Source organism: Mauremys mutica, chromosome 2 (assembly GCF_020497125.1).
Source record: "Mauremys mutica isolate MM-2020 ecotype Southern chromosome 2, ASM2049712v1, whole genome shotgun sequence".
Lineage (NCBI taxonomy): Eukaryota > Metazoa > Chordata > Testudines > Geoemydidae > Mauremys > Mauremys mutica.
In genome coordinates, this window is record NC_059073.1 from 105,873,163 (window position 1) to 105,889,934 (window position 16,772).

Genomic DNA, 16,772 nt, shown 5'->3' on the forward strand with positions numbered 1-16,772 from the left:
ATGTCCATGCTACTTAAAAATGGTTTGTTAAATTAATATCTCATCTATTAGGTTAAAGAACAATAACTTATAGTAGTTGGGGTTTGCTAAGTGTGAGCATGAGGCTGAGTGTATATGAATCGATGTTTATTTAGATCTAAGAGTGGCATGATATTAAATAAAAGGGAAAGTAACTTAAATGTTTAAGGCAAAACGTTTAGGAACGATTGTGCAGTAGACTGGTTCTATAAATCTGACGCCGGAGCTCGTTGCTTTCTACAAAAAAATTGTAATAGAAAAGAAACATCTTTATAATTGACATTTGACATGCTGTTTGGGTTAGGCTGTGGTAGACCAAGCACAGATTTCGCTCTGATGGAAACATTTATCATCGTGATTGCTACAGAGTGGCAGGTGGTGTTATCAATTACCTCTTCTTACCAATAATAATATTAGTATGGTAATATCTTTGCTCAAGTGAGAACGAATTAGCGGTCAGTTGCTGCAGCTTTAAACACACAAATGAGTGCTAGATTTAACCCCAAGGTCCTAAAACAAAAGTTGGGGTGAAAGAGGGGAGAAGAGACTTCATACTGAAAGAAAGAATAAAAGATAATATAAAATAAAGTCCAGATAATTGAACGTCCCCTCTGAATAAAGTTGCTGAAGCAAATTTTAAAAATAACCAGCAACAGACTGATGGCACAAACTGTCAGATCCATCTTATCTACATGTGGGTTTCTTTGATAGGTTTATGAATACAAATCTTAAATATTTATATGCATGCTGACGGAACTATGTATACTCTTCTTGTGAAATCAATTTTGCAAATAAGCTTCGTTTTTTCCTGAATAAATGGTACAAATTAAAGCAAACACCTAATTATGCGTCCCATTAATGTAAAAACTACAATACTAATTGGTAAATAATATTATTAAGCAGACAAAATAATAACGTGTTGCTTCTTACGATGAAAACAGCATTGCAAAGGGGAAGACAATTAACAAATTAGATTTAATTATAGAGGAGAAAAGCAAATTTTGTTTTTTCATCAGTATTAAAATATTTTAATAGATCCGCCAGTCATGTGGTTAAAAATATGAGTGTGTACAGTGTGTATTCGTACATATATAATTGTAAATACATGTATTTTATACACACATTTACATATTTCTGTGCTCGAGTTTACTGTATTCATCTGTTCACACACACGTGCATAAAAGAAAGGGAGATTGTGTTCATCAGTTTCCCCTCCGAAGTGACCATATTTTTGCAGCCCAACTTCAGTAATTATGTTTTCATACTTCAGCGTGAAAGATTAAATAAGAGAATCGTGAAAAAGTTTCCATCTAATAAGGGAAGTGGGGGGTGGGGGCCGAGAGATTAGAAACCACTTTATGATAACTTTACACTTGCCTTCCGAACCCTTTACATGTTTGAGTTGACGTTGTTCACCTAAATCAGTTACAAAAGTTTCGCCTCTATGATGTGCTCATTTACAAAACGTAGCGATCAAAGCACTCTGCTTTCTAATCTGAGGGGCATATGCAGGTGTGGGTTAAAAGTGATCATTTCACCAGAGTCTCTTCCGTCTGCTGAGCCACTCAACGAAACGTGAATGTAGCCTGGTCTTAAAACGACGCAGAGCCCTACACCTTTGTCCACAGCTCACGTGTATCGCTTCTTAAAAAAAACCAGCCCTATAAAACGTGTCACTTCTTGTAACCCTAGAATATGTAAATGTCAAGAGATACAAATCTGGTAATTATGCCTTTCTTGCCTTTGTGATCTCCGTTGTTCATTAAATATTAAAGACTGGATTATTTAATTTTCCACTTAAAGTTTCTCTCACGTCTGGCAAAAGCATATTACACTTTTTAAGCAGAAGACAAAGTACGTTCTCATAACATTCTCGAAGAATTGTTTTCTAGACAGGTTGTAAGCAATACAAATCCCATACAAGTCATCATTGTGCTACTGGGGACGCTAAAAGACCTTGAGAAATAGCAAATTCTAAAGTTTAGGAAGAAAATGTTGATTGGGCAACAACAAAATCCCTTCCGAAGATGACGGGATGAAAATTGACACATTTCAGTTGCTACTGCAATGGGGCGGGGGGAGGGGGGAATGCCTGTGCTAGATTAAAGTGCAGCATCTCTGATTCCAGGCGAATGTTTCAGACACAGTCGATAGCTGAGCTTTTTTCACCTAAAGCAAGTCTGTAGAAGTTTACCTCTGTGCCATCTGAAAGAGAAGATGTAAATAGAATATGTCCACCATTGCACTTTCTGAAGGCTACTTTAACACTCGCAAGCGATCGCTTTCGCCTGCATTGTGTGTGTGTGTGTGCGTGTGCGTGTGCGTGTGTGTAAAACTGTATTTGTGTGTGGTGCGTGTAACAGTCCTCTTCCTGTCGGTGGAAATACATTATGTTTAATAAGTGCTTAAGCCCCCTCCCCCTTCATATTGGAAAATTACATCAGATTTCAGTCCTCAATGTCGTTTCCAGACATTTTAGTTTAGAAACACTCCGGGTGACAAACTTTCCGCCAAAGTGGATCTGTCGCAGAAAAGTTAGAATTAGAATTTAGAGACTGCAAGAAGTATTTTATTTGTAAATGCAGAAGGCGCTGGAAAGGGGTCGTCCTTTAAAATCACACGAATGGAGCGTAGAAAACAGACAGACGTCTAACATTTAAAGCCATTTTTTTGCCCTTTCTAGGTTGTTTTTTAGGATGTGTTGAGGGTTTTTAAAAAAAAAACAACAAACAAAACAAAAACGAACACCCCAAATACAAACATCTCTAAAAGCGTGTGTGGCCATAAACTATCCAGACTGGCCTAACCTGGCGCCTTTAACTTATTTTGTTTTCCTACGTCAAAGTGGCGAAGAAACCAAAAGCCTAGCGATAATATCACAATGCAAAAGATAAAAGAAACTAGCAGCAGGGGAAGTTTACTCAGAAGTCTCCCAAAAAAGCCGAGGTTAGTGTATTTCAAGGACTACAACTGGGGGTGGGGGCGAAAAAGGATGGAGATTAGAAGGAAATCCATTTCACTGGTCTTAGTCTCTGTCTCCTCTGTCCCCAACCCCCTGCCCGCAGCTCCCTTCTGTTTCGTGCCAGGTGAGCTGTTGCTCTCGTGGTCCCAAACAAGGGCTCTGGGAAACTAAGAGCCACTAGAGCAAAACAAAAGAGGGATGAGGCGCAGTGCCGAGGGTCTGACCTGTAAGTGAGATTTAAGAAAGGAAAGAAAATGGGGGACAGAAGAGCCAAAAAACCCCAAACAAATAAATGTTGGTGCTGTAGGGAGTGTCCCCTGATCACTGTGCGATGATGATGCAGAGGATGCTGGGGCCATCGGTAACTATGTGGTACATCCTAGCGGTGGGTCGCTGCTATGGGAGATGCCTGCGCCCGTGTCCCTCTCCACAGCAGAGAACCCCCCCCCCAACCACCACCACCACAAAAAAAAGCAACTTGTGGCTGAAGTCTAGTAGTTGTGCAGTTCCCCAGGGCTTGAGGCGAGCCAGGGCAGAGGGGACGCCCACGGGCACTCGCCTCGTGGACCATCCCCTCGCCCCAAAACACGCGAGCCAGCGGACAGCCCCAGGGGAAGGGAGTGAGGAGCAACTCGCAAGGCAACAGAGGGGCAGGGTGGGGGGACCCAGCCCTTCCCCGCCCGCCCTCCTTTAAAAAGAGGGGGGGGAGACAACGAACCGCTGCTGGGAAAGCGTCTGGGGAGAGAAGCACTTGGAGGCGGCTGGGAGCAGATCGGGCTGCTGAGCAAGGGGGGTGAGGGGCAGGAGGAGGTGGAGAGCTGGAGCAGTAGGAGGAGCCGCCGTGTGACCCGCACCGCTCCCAAACTTGAAAGTTTATCTGCCCGAAAGCACCAGCAGCAACCTCGGCTTGCACATTCCTCCTGTTACGCGGAGAGGAGGCATTGAGCGGGGGGAGAGCCGGCAGACCTCAGCTGTGGCGGGAGTGCGCGGAAGGCGGGGGTGACCCATCTCACCCCCCTGCAGGCAGCGCAGCAAGCGAACCCTAACCCTGAGAGAGAGAGAGAGAGAGAGAGAGAGAGAGAGGACCTCGGGCTGGATCGAGCTTCTTTGCTGGAGATCAGACTTGCTCAGCACCCACGCGCGCGAGAGACTATTGCTAGTAGCCAACGGGGCACACAAGTGAGCTTAGGCGGGGGGCGAACGCCGGGCAGCGTGTCCCAAAAAAGTCACCGCAACCTGCTCGAGACGAGGGGGGCAAAAACTTCCTACCCATGGCCAACAGGAAGTGAGCCGCACCACCAGCAACGGGGAGGCTCTGCGTGGAGAAAGAAGCTGCAAGACAAAGAAGGAAGGAGAGAGGTGAAAGACAAAACTGCCCAAGGGTTTGTGGTTTTGTCCCCCTCCCCCAAGAGGAAAGCGCAAAAGTCAGCGCGGTGGGGGAAGGAGAAAAAAGAGAAGCAGGACGGAGGAAGAGCAAAAGACAAGAATGTGACGCTCCAAGGAGAGACGAGGGGGAAGAAAGCGGAGCACACCCGCAAAAGTTTCTCGCCTCCCGACCAAGCAGAAATCGAGCCCACACGCACGCCCAACCAGAAATCAGATGCCATCCAGAGCAACTTCTGGGGAAAGAGGAGCCAGCAGAGAAGACGACGCCGAGTGGTGCAAAAAAAAAAAAAGCCCAGAGAGCAGAAGAAAGCCGAGCAAAAGTAGCGGAGGGGGGGCGGGGAAGAAGACCACGAAGATTATGACCTTCCCCAACAAGTGAAGCTCGCACATATGTTGTGTAAAGTGTGTGCGCACCAGAGCCCCGCTGCGCGCTGTGTGTGCGTGTCTGTGTGTTTTGCTGCGGCTGCCCCTGCTGCCGCCGCCGCCGCCGCTGGGGTCGGTGCCTCTTGCAGGAGGCGCTGCTGGTGCCGGGGAGACGCATCATTTGGCGGAGTGAAGCGGCTAATTGCTGAGCCCCGTCCCTCATTTACATATGCAGCCTGAGTCCGCTGGAGCCGGGCCAATCCGCGCTCGCCCCCAGCACCATTAATCGCCATGCATTATTCACAATCATAATTACCGAGCCCCATGCGCGATCCGCGCAGCCGCCGCAGCTCGCAGCGCACGCCCCACAGCACCGCGCACACCCCGCCCGGCTAATCCCCCCGCTCGCTCGCTCAGTTTGTTCCCCCCCCTACTCGACTTTTTCTTTGCGATCAATTATTTCCAGCCCCCTCCCTCCGGCTACCCCCCCTCTCCTGCTGATGCCTCTGCAAAAAGCAGCATCCAGAAGCCGCAGTTAGCAGCATGTCTCGCCGAAAGCAAGCGAAGCCCCAGCATCTCAAGTCGGACGAGGAGCTGCAGGCGGAGGTAGTTTCTGAGCACGGTAAGGGGCTGCTCCGTGTGTCTCTCGCTCTGTGTGTCTGTGATCCGGGGGGGGGGGGGGTTATTTATTTATTTTCCTCACTGGCCACGGCTCGTTCCCCGTGCTGCAGGGAGTGAGGATTAGAGCCGCTCCGGGGAGACACAGCGGAAAAGTTACAGTTCAGCCAAGTTTCTCCCCCCGCCCAGGAAACCATCTCTCCCATCAGCGCCCAGCTGGCCCTGGCGGCGAGTTCATCAGCGCTGGACTCGGCTGGGGGGGGGTTGAGTCCTCGGGCTGGCCCCGGGCTGTGGGAGCGGCGCGAGGCAGAGGGGTTGGCACCCGGGAGGCGAGCTCTCCTCCCCCTTCCCAGCTGGGGTGAGTTCCCCGCTCTCGCGCGCCCAGGCGTAGTTTCAGCCGAAGAAATGCCCCCCCTCCCCGCCCCATCTCCTCCCCCTAAGCAGGGAAGTTGGGAGCTGCTCAGCTGCCGGGGGGCGGGGGGGGGCAGCAGAAAGAGCCGCACGGGGCAGCGCCGCCGGGCTGGGATGCGCAGCAGCGCCAGGGGGGCTCGGAGCAGCCCGGCTCCAGCCACACTCCCAACAAACCGGGCCAGCGCGCTCGGTCACCCCCACCCCCACACACACCCTCCTCAAGGCGGCGGGGCTGCTGAGGGCCCCCCCCCATTGCCAAAGCGCCCACCCCCACTTTCTAGGTGGGAAGGCTTTGCCTTCCTGCACCTCTGACTCCTCCCCCCAGGCAGAAGGGGGCTTTGGGGAGCGGGGGGGGGCACAGCCCCTAAGGGTGTAGGGGACGTTGTCATAGCTGGGAAGTTGGCTGGCTGGGGGAGCAGAGTTTGTCTCGAGGAGCCTGGGCGCTCTGGTCTCTTTCCTCCCTGCTATTTTTGCCCCCCATCTCAGTTCAGTTCCTCTGGGCTCGTCTCTGATTAATATTAGTCCTAATGACTACAAACGATCACTGCCACCACCATCATCTTTCACAGCAGCCACATAGAATGGGGTAGGTTTATTTTTCCCACCCATCCGCCATGAATCTCCCCTCTCCATACACATATTGAGGCACATATGTCTGGGTTAATATCAACAGAGTGCCCAAACTGCCAGTAAACAAGTGTCCCGGGGCTGCAGTGATCCCCCCCACCCCCATAACATTTTGAAAATGGGGGTTCAGGCTTTTAAAAAATAGAATGAACTGTGCAGAATAGAGGTAGAATTTCCAAAGGCTGTCCTACAGCCCTCACTTTTCCTTGGTTAGGTTCAGGGCTTCCAATGGAAAGTTTTCTTTTCCTTCTTCCATATGATTTATCTTTTTAATTTCTTGCATAAACCAGTAAGTGAGACACTATTTCCAGACTCCCTTGTTACTTTTTTTCCACCAAAACAATATGCAAAAAAGTCACACCGCTTTATTTGTGCTTCAAAACTGGAATTACTTACAAGTTGCATGGAGGGGAGGGAGGGAAGGGATGAAAGTTGGAGCCTAAGGAGGATTTTGACTATGGTATCAGAACTTCACGACCTAGAAGCTTAGGGTAGTGTGAATCCACTTCATCAGGTTAAAACATCTGTCAGATTGGCAAATCTTCAAACTCAGGACTGCCACCACCCCTTTCTCCTTCCCAGGGTATTTTTGGGGGGTGGGAGGTGGTTGGTTTCTACTGTCCAGGGAAGGAAAGAGAAGGGGCTGAGAACCACTTCTGGAAAAGCCTTTTGGATACTGACAATAAGAGACAGGCAAGGAAATGCTGCTTTCTGTCACACCTGAAGAACAAAACATGGTGTCTTTTTATTTTATTTTAGTTTAAGGATAGCAGTGACAGTGCAAAAATTAAATTGAAATTATTTGGTATTGTGGAAACAAGATTAATTAAACAGTGTCTATTGGGAGGGTTCTTGGTTTAAGAATTTCTCATATATAAACTTTTAAATGTTCAGCCTCCATTTCAGTAGTTGGGGGGGACCACTGCATTACCTCATTATGTCACTTCTGGTGAGTTAATATATCGAAGAAAATTCTTAAACTATTTTTGTTTTGTTTTGTTTCGGGAGTCTTATCTATGTAGCCATGTCACCCGAGATTAGAACAGGAGATATGCTAAAAAGAAACGCTTGCATATGGTGGGTAGATTAAGGACAAAGAATCTTTTTGTCATGGAAATATTTTTTTTTTGGTTTTGTTTTGTTTACTTCATCACATAGAATTTCTCACACTTGGTTTGTTTTGTATTGCCCTCAATGACTACATGATCAAATGAATGGATTTATTTCTGCCGAATGAGAAAGACAGTCTTTCCATCAAAAGGACTACATTGCATCCCAGTGAGGAATTTTAAAGCGTTATTATTGTGGTCCCTGAATAGCTCAAAATCGGCTTTCACAGCAGCCCTAAAATGCAACAATGTAAATACTTCTCAGCCTTAGAAGGCTGTTATCGAAATGTGCTGTGTCCCCTTTTATTAAAACATATTTAAATTAATGGAATGAAACCCCTCGTAGTTAACAATAAAAAAGCTGGAGCAGAGTTATTGGTTTTTCACTTTCATTTCAGAAATGTAAGCAAGGTGAACGTAGTAGTGTAAACAAGTTGAAGGATATGTAGTGCACGTTTGTCTAGTGTAAACCATTTGCACGTTATAATACAAAATACAAATATTGCTACTTTTAAAACAATTTAAAAGGTCAAATATATTTAGGTGCACAAAAGAAGATCTTAGAATTAAAATACGTCCTTCAAGTCAGTGCTTTTCATTTCCATTCACAGTTGTAATCAAGATATTGCCACAGTTCCTGAACATATTTTGCAACAGGCCAAAAATACTCAGTCCAGGACAGAACAGAGGAGGAGTCATTTTGCAGTTTTGTAGGGGTGTGGGGGGTTTAAAGCAAACAAAGTAATGCTTTTATTTTATCTGTATCCTTTTACACATTTTTAGGTATGTACACTCTGTGATAGAAATTATTGATAACCCAATATTAAGTTGAGGAAGCTTATTTATTGAATGTAAGCATATATTTAATATCATTATCAAACTATATTTTCATTAAGTGAAGCATTTTAAGTGAATGTTCTATAAGTCTATTACTTATAATTAAAAATGAACAGTAGCAAAAGGAAACCTGGCAGTTTGGAAAACAGAATTGAAGATAAACAGCAGGCTGTATTTAAAGTTATATGGAGGCCAGTCAACTTAGGTGGCGATGTTACAATGGAAGCTTTAGAATTGTAGTAAATAATTTTTGAAGTCAGTTTGCACGACAGCATAATGCAGCCGAGTTTAACAACAGAACAGTCTCAGTATGGGCAGTCTGATGAGAAAGTGTTTAAAATCTGAAGATAATTGACAATGTCATAAGCTACAAATTTACATTCAGAAAATCATTTTAAATGATTTTTTAATGTGGAAAGGTAAAATATGCCTTTTGTAAACAGGAAAAGAAATGTTGGCAAACAACTGGTAATGATAGATTACTTTGCTAGATATATTGTAGAATAATGAACAAAAAGATATTTATTCACACAACATTTTAAGGATGCCATATTGAAACAAAATGATGGGAATCCTTTACAAAGAGCCACAGAAGAATTGGAAAAACTGTTGTTGATATCAAACACAATATGCTCTTCCTTTTTAAGAAAAAATTATTTCAGATATTAGTGTTTTAAATTTCTAGCAGTACTGTTTTTCCTAAATCAACAGATTACAGGCAATTAAGAATTATATTCTACTAAAGAAAAGAGAAATATTACATGCATTTTGACTCAGATTAATTCATGATACTAGTGAAGAGCACAAGCTTAGCATTTTTAAAGTAGGAATAATTAAACAAAGTTTTTATTATGTTAAAAAAGTGATTCCAGTGTTGCTGTTCTAAAGTTCTGGTAAGAGTTACTATGGCAATTGATGCTTTGGACTGTGTTTTCATTCTAAACTAATGGGTCAGATGTATTATTGTTTGTTTTGAGAGGAAAAGAATACCTTAAAGGAAGGAAGTAATGGCAATCTTTGAATATGATTTTGCAACCTAATGTCTGTTAAAAATACCGGATATAATTACATTAAAATGTTGGATTTTTTTACATTTGTGAAATGCATAATACATTCTAATTCCTGTATCTTTTGAATGCTGGTGAACTAGAATTACATTATGTATATTTTAACATCTACTAGCTGCACTAATAGTGTTCTTTTGAAATTATACATATATAATTACACCAATTCAGTGTAGAGTAATCAATTTTCTTTAAAAAATCTATTTGAGATATATATGTGTGTATATAAATTAAACATACACCCTACAAGCATAAGACTATATCTGCATTAAAAATATAAAAAAACCCAATAATACCCCCCCCCAGAGTTTACATCATATAATTTAGAAACACAAAATATTTTTTTCTCTAGAACTTGAAAGGTGACAGTATCCTATCAGTAAACGTGAAACTCCTATGATTTTGCAAACAATCTTTTTGAAGCAACAACACCAGAGATTGCTTACTTAGTTTAAAAATAATATCTTAAGGTAAAATAGAAGTATCGCTGATTAATTGCCACTTTACTGGGAAAGGACAATTGACCTTATTTGCTTAAGTTCTTTTGGAATTCTTGTACATAATTCATCTACAAACTTTGTAGCTTATATAGTTGTAGATAATTTTGATTCTCTTCAAAGGAAAAATGTATGGATTAACATCAGGAATTATTTACGCAAGGATTGTTGTACGCAAGATAATGGAAAAAGAAGGCAAAAGTGGGTCACATTTCATTTTGTGCTGCTAATCTCACAGAAGTTTTACCATTGATCTTGAGGTGGTCGTATGGATATTTTCTTTTCTTTGGGAAATCTTCAAAGGTGCTACACTGACTTCTGTATAATAAGTATCAGCGGGATACTAATATGTTTACATGTAAATGTTGATAACTTGTACTTTCTAAAATATTTGAAAAAATTTCATTCGAGAAGCTAGTATTCAAGCTTCTTTTTAAATAAGAATTTATTTAAAAAAGAAAAAAAATCAAACGTCCATAAATTCTACTTCTGAAAAACAGTTTAAGTCTTTGAAGATTTTAGGAGGTTCCCCCCCCCCTTTTTTTTTGTTTGGCTCCGGTTTTTTGGGTTTTGTCCCCCCACCCCCCATATGCTTTGTTGACTGATTGCCAAGCCAGGACAAGCATAATCTGTAGACTGTCCATTGACTCAGGAGGTGAGTCAGTTAGTTTTGCTGATAATAAAACAGGTCTGGTATGACGTTAAAATAGTTCAGTTCTGACATATTTTATACAAAATAAAGCATACATGAAACACTTAAACCAGAATATTTTTCTGTAAGCTGACAGTAACGTACTATACACTTTTCAGAGGAAGTATTGTTAAATCTAGTTATAATTTTGTACATTTTTGTTGAACAGTACATTTCCATGTAGAGGGCCAAAATCCTCCTTGCTTTACCCTGGTAAAATCTCCCACTGAATTTCATAGGAGTTTTCCATGAATAAATTGAGCAAGGTTTAAACCATAATGTACCTTTAGAGTCATTTTTATGTGTTGTTCTGTTACAAATGTGTGTGGTTTGTTTTGTTTTTTGGGGGGAGGGGTTGGAAGGGGGGGGATATTGGAAATTGGAAAAAGCTAGAAAAATCATACCATAAATGAATTATAGAAAACAAACTTGTGAAATTTTAAAATGATTTGAAATGCTGAGCAAAACGACACTGGACTCTAGGTTTTCGTTTTGTTCTAATTTACTATACACAATATTAGTATTAATTTTCTCAGTGTTGACTTTGTTAATATTGTGCCTTCTCCCTCCCCCCAAAAAATCAAAACTCCTGGGGTTGGAAAATACACCAATAAATAATTCCTCTGACAATGTCAATAGAATGTCTAAATATTTTACAATGTATGCCTGTCTTTTTCAATCCACACTTAAACAGGTTAAGTTTTGTGTTCAAGACCACCCCTTCTGTATTTTCTGTGCATTAGTGTCCAGCGTACTATAGAAAGGCTGTTTGGTCTCAAGGAAAAGGTGGGATTGCACGGAGTGCCAACAAGCTTCCGAAGGACTCTCCCTGAGGGTGGGTAGTTAGAAGTGCTTTAACAAGGCTTGCTGATTTAACCTTTGCCTGGTTTGCCCTGCCAGGGGTGGCCACTAGATGTCAAGCTCATAATACAATTAGTACATCTGTGCAGTTGACCTTGGCAGCACGGCTTACCACTGTTCTGTTAAGTGTTAACACTGAATTTGAGTGTTAACTAGAGATCCCTGTGAGTTTGCTACATGCTGTACAACTTATCAAATGCCCATCTAGTTCAGTGTTTACAGTTCTTAAAGAAGGAAAAAGGTTTCCTTTTGTGCAGCCTTGCATCTTGAACTGCTTAATTAACCCTGCAGGTGCCACAGCACTTTTGTTTCAATTAATCAAAACAGCCTTATTGTTCACTATTTCAAGAGAGCCCTCCAAATAGCTCTATTTGGTAATTCCATTGTATGATTTTATATCTATGTAGTAATATGTTTCATAAACTGCAGATGACTAGCAGTAATAGGTTTGTTTAGCTTTTTATGCAGCTTTAGTTATCCAACACAACACTGCAGTACAGAGAATGGCAAATGAGCAAAATGACGGAGCTACATAATTAGCAGTGAATTACTTAGACTTCGATCCCATAGAAGCTTGTGCACGTGAGTAACTTTTACTCACAGAAGTAGTCTCATTGACTTAAATGTTTGTGTGTTCATTTCTCTTGTGCATAAGCCTTTGCAGGATTGGGCTCGTAATTGGCTTCTCATATTTGTGGTCCTGTAAACATAGACTGGCCATTTTTTCAGTGTTTGTTCAGATGTTGGTCTGTTTTATTTTGCAGAGTTAGGCAGTCTAAAATTACATTTATGTAGTTTAAGACTTAGTTAATCATCAGCTTTCTGAAACAAGGATATTATGTAAAAGCCTGGTGTTTTATTTAATTCTTTAGCCTTATTTGATTTTGTACTTTCTGTTTCAGTACTGGTTATGTTAGAGTTATCACCGTTGAAACTGTAAGGATTCCTAATTTTTAAAAAAATAGTGTTTCAGAAAAAAGTTAGCATGTTCGTGTATATTTAATTCTATAAATGTATTATATATATATATAATGTAATATCAGCCAACTGAATAGCTTATTATATATGGTCTTGAAACAACAAATATCTTATTATTTGATACAATATCTTGCACAGATATTCAGAACAAATCGTGAATGTTGCATCCCTTCCACATCTGCATGCATACATAATGGCACTGGTGTTTTAGCTAACTAGTGCTTCATTGCACAAATTAGAAACTGCAAATGTTTTAAACAGAAGACAGTTAGTGACAGTGCCACAGGTGGCTGTTACTTAACAAATTCTGAGATTTAGGCCACTGAATAGATCAAGCTAAGTGTGCCAGGTCAATACAAGTTTTTACATAGCAAGAGTGCCCTCCACTGTTCAAATCCATATTAACAGCTTTTGTGGTCTGTGAAAAAGGACAGAAAAATTTTCTATTGAGCCTGGAATTTCTTCTCCATTGTTAAACACAGTAGGGGTCTCTATTTGTCTCCTCCTGTTTCACAGCTTGGGCTCAGTATGTGATAATTCATCTTTCTTTATGGGATTCAAAGCTATCATAAAGAGTTAAAAAGAATTAATTTGCAAGAAAATAAATGTCTTCTAACAATTTAAGCAAACTTTTAAAATGCTTTGTACATTTTAGGAGATGAAGTTAAAGCAAAAAGTAGTAATATTGTTCTCAAGAATCAATCAATTGTAAGGAAAAGGTGGGATTGCATGAGGTTGCTAGCTCATGGGAAAGTTAATATTTTTGGAAGAAAATACAATTATTTGGTTTTTTTATATATGTTCAACAAATAAAAATTATGCTTGAAAAAATGTTTGTCTACTCTGACAAAATGAATTATAAGTATTTGTCCAATTCTATTTCACCAATATTTAGTAATTGGGAAGCATATTTATAAGATCTTTTGCTACAGATACAAACAAAACTGCTAAGACCTGCTGCTTGAAATAACTATTAGATTTGCACGCAAGAGATTTCTACATCTAGTTTTGTGATTAGAGGACATTTTTATCTTTAACTGGTAGGGGGAAGGGTAATTTGTCTTTTGCTGAAACTTCTTTATAGTTCATATGCTGCTTCACAGAAAAAGGTTGGCAGTTTTAAATTTATACATTAGAAGTGCATATACTTTTTAAAATGATTAAAGATTTTCTGTTATTAAATGCTCTGTAACTGTACCTGATTCACAAATAAGAGATTTTCCAGCTTTTTCATTGCCATTATTATTACTATTGCGTGTGATCTGAAAAGTTTTAGAAAACATTTTGTTTAACAAATATCTTAGACCTTTCACAATATATTTCTTTCATTATAAAACTTTAAGTAACACATTAACTTTTGAAAGTATACTAATCCTAAAAAATGAGTGTTTCATTGTTTTATCTAATTCTCTTGTGAAAGTATGTACAACTATGAAGCACACAATTTAAGGCTTTTATGATGCCAGTGGAACAAAAATGTATAGTAAAACAATGCATTGCCAGAGAACATTACTTTAGATTGTAAGGATCCTTACCTAATATAATTGAAAAGGTGCTTTACAAGTAATTTATCTGCAAAACCAGAAGTGGTTGTTTTTTTTAATAATAATAATAAAAACAAAACAGGAGCTAAGCTGAAACAGAGTGAAACAGTTTTGGCTCCTTTCACATTGTAAAACTGTTCGTCCTAAGAAAAATGGCATTTAGCTAAAAGCATGTATTTAGGAGTTATTCTTACTAGACTGAAATACTTAATTTAAGCCCATTTCATAGCAGTAAATGGTATTTAGTATCTCTGAAACATCCACTTGTTATCTTTTCTCTCACAGGTATTGAAAAAACGTTAGCTTTCCGGTAGCATATAAGAGAATGTCCTTGTGTAAAAATACAAGACTCTTGAAATAGGGTCTACAAACCCTATGTATTTATACATAGGGTTCATAGCTGTGCCAGTTTTTTCCTAACTTTACACGTTTCCTCATGTTAACTGGAAGAGTCACTGTACCATTTAAGTCATGTTCCCATCCTCTGTTTCTCTCAGACTACAAGAGAGAAGATTAACATTGTATTCCATATAGAGATGCATTGCTTGAAGTATGAACAGCATTTGATGAGTATAGTTAGTGACACTAGTAAAGTAGAATTCTCTCCACATAACACCTTGTACCTCCCAAATAGTGCCAACAGAGCACACAAGCAGTACAAAATACTGCAATGACAAAAATGAATTCCTCAAAACATTTTCAAATAAATTAACATGAAAAATTCAAACAAAGGGCCCAACCCTCAGCTGGTGCAAATTGGCAGCCATCTATTGAAGTCAATGCAGCTACAGTGATATTTACACTAGCTGAAGATCTGGCCTTAAGTGTCTTTGTGGATGTGTTGGCTACAAATTTTCACCGGTTTTCATACAGTAACCCTCCTGACTGTAAAGTTATTTTTTATCCCTTGACCATTAGCAGCTTCAATAACTCTTAGTTATTGAATTGCTAATGAGAAAAATCAAATAATGGAGAAGTTAGTGGCTCAAACCCCGAAGTCAGAACTCAGACAAAATTCACATTCAACTCCTATTGCTTCAGTAACAAGTACAAGATGTCTACAAGATTAAGCAGTTACTCTATTAACTAAAAAAAAAAAGTCCACGTAAAACTTCATTGTAGTAGCACTTTCATTATCTAATCGTTGATTTGAGCAGAAATAAAAATGATAAAATACTGCATTGTTTAATTAATTTAATCACTTTTATTTTAGTATATGGAAGAGTAAAGAAAAGTTGTAAAACATAAAGCAAATGCAAAATAAATGATTAAAGTATTCCACCAGCAGTACAAGTCCAGACTAATATAAAAAGACACTTGGCTTAAAACTATGACAGATGTAAAAGGTTGAACAGCCTGGGATATGATAAAATGGTGAGATGAATTCCCTCTAGCCTATATTGCTATTCATATAAGTGTGATGCTTGAATTTTATCAGACAGCAAAATATAATGTTTCTGATAAATATGGGCAACACAGAGCAATCTACTTTTCAGCAGAAGTCCCCACTGAAATCAATGGGAAGTTGTGTTTAAAAATCAGTGGCACAATATGGCACTTTTTTGTTTTGTTTTTTAAAGTAATAATTAAAATTGAAAGTGGTGTAGGAAGCTAAGTGCAAAACATATCAGCATACATTTCATTCCAGTGACTGCTTTTTTTTTTTCTTAGAATACTTAGAACTCACCACTTTCACTTACATAGTTCTTTTTCAAAGTGTCTGTATGGGACCTGATCTTAAAAACTGTTACTTGCCGTGAATAGCCTTGCATAAGTAAGGATTACTCACTCAAGTAAGGGCTTGCAGAATTGGGTACATAGTCTATAATTCTGTAAAGAATCTCAGCACTCACACAAGGTGCTGTACAATTAATGTCTGTATGTCAGATTAATGTTTCCTACAATTAATGACATCTGCTTGCTTGCCAGTATAGAAAGTGGAGCTTTGGGAAGGTTGTTAGTATTTTTATTCTTTAAAAAAAAAAAATTTCATAAAAAATATCGAAATGATCTCTTCTAGATCGGCGACGTTGGCCGGATTTTTTCTGTGTTTTGGAGTTTATTTTAAAAAGATACTTTCTACATTGTTTTAAAAAAATACTATTTTAGAAAATGATTTTTTTTTAATAAAAAGATTAATATACCTGGCTCTATAGTTCAAAAAGTATTCTGGATATTTATATTCCTGTTGTTTTATTGGAGGGGAATCCGAAAGGCAGAGTCTTTCCCCAGTCTTTCAGGACCCAAACCTACTCCCGTGGAACTCAGTGGGAGGCTTGTCATCAACTTCAGTGGGAGCAAGAGTGGGCTCTAATAGTCTAACTATAGTGTTTTATTACATTTCATATTTTAAGTTGAGGGGCACACTTGAAATGTAAGACATTGCTTTTCTTGAGCTGTGCATTAGCATAACAGGCTAGTTATAGCACTGATGTATTATAGAGATAGATCCATGTTGATAGTCTCTCATGATAATGTGTGCAGTGGCTTAGGCATCTATTGAAAGCTCAGCTACCTGTATTTCTTAGTTATCACATATCTAAATCAGAAGACTGTCTCTAATTTAGAAAAAAAAATGTTTTGAAATAATGAGAATACTTTTGAATTTGGATTTAATGATGATTATTGTACCTTGTCTGAAATAATTACATGGTTTGTATTTGAGCAGTTCATTCTAGATTAGAGAACTGCCATATTTGAATGGTTATATTACTAGTATCCATCACAAATGACTGGAATCTGTTGTGCAAGGTTTGTTCAGAGGAAGATCTCCCCATTGGGGAAAAAATAAGCAATATTTAGTTAA

General features: G+C 39.8%; 1 protein-coding gene across 6 annotated transcripts in view; it reads left to right on the forward strand.

Annotated features, from left to right (window-relative positions):
* The first annotated feature begins 5,244 nt into the window (after positions 1 to 5,244).
* Positions 5,245 to 16,772, forward strand: part of SALL3 (spalt like transcription factor 3) — a 46,167-nt gene continuing 34,639 nt past the window's right edge. For all 6 annotated transcript variants that reach the window (XM_045008247.1, XM_045008246.1, XM_045008245.1 and 3 more), the window contains exon 1: positions 5,245 to 5,351. In XM_045008247.1, coding sequence (XP_044864182.1) covers positions 5,273 to 5,351 — 79 coding nt within the window. In that variant the 5' untranslated portion in view covers positions 5,245 to 5,272. The remainder of the gene's footprint in view (positions 5,352 to 16,772) is intronic.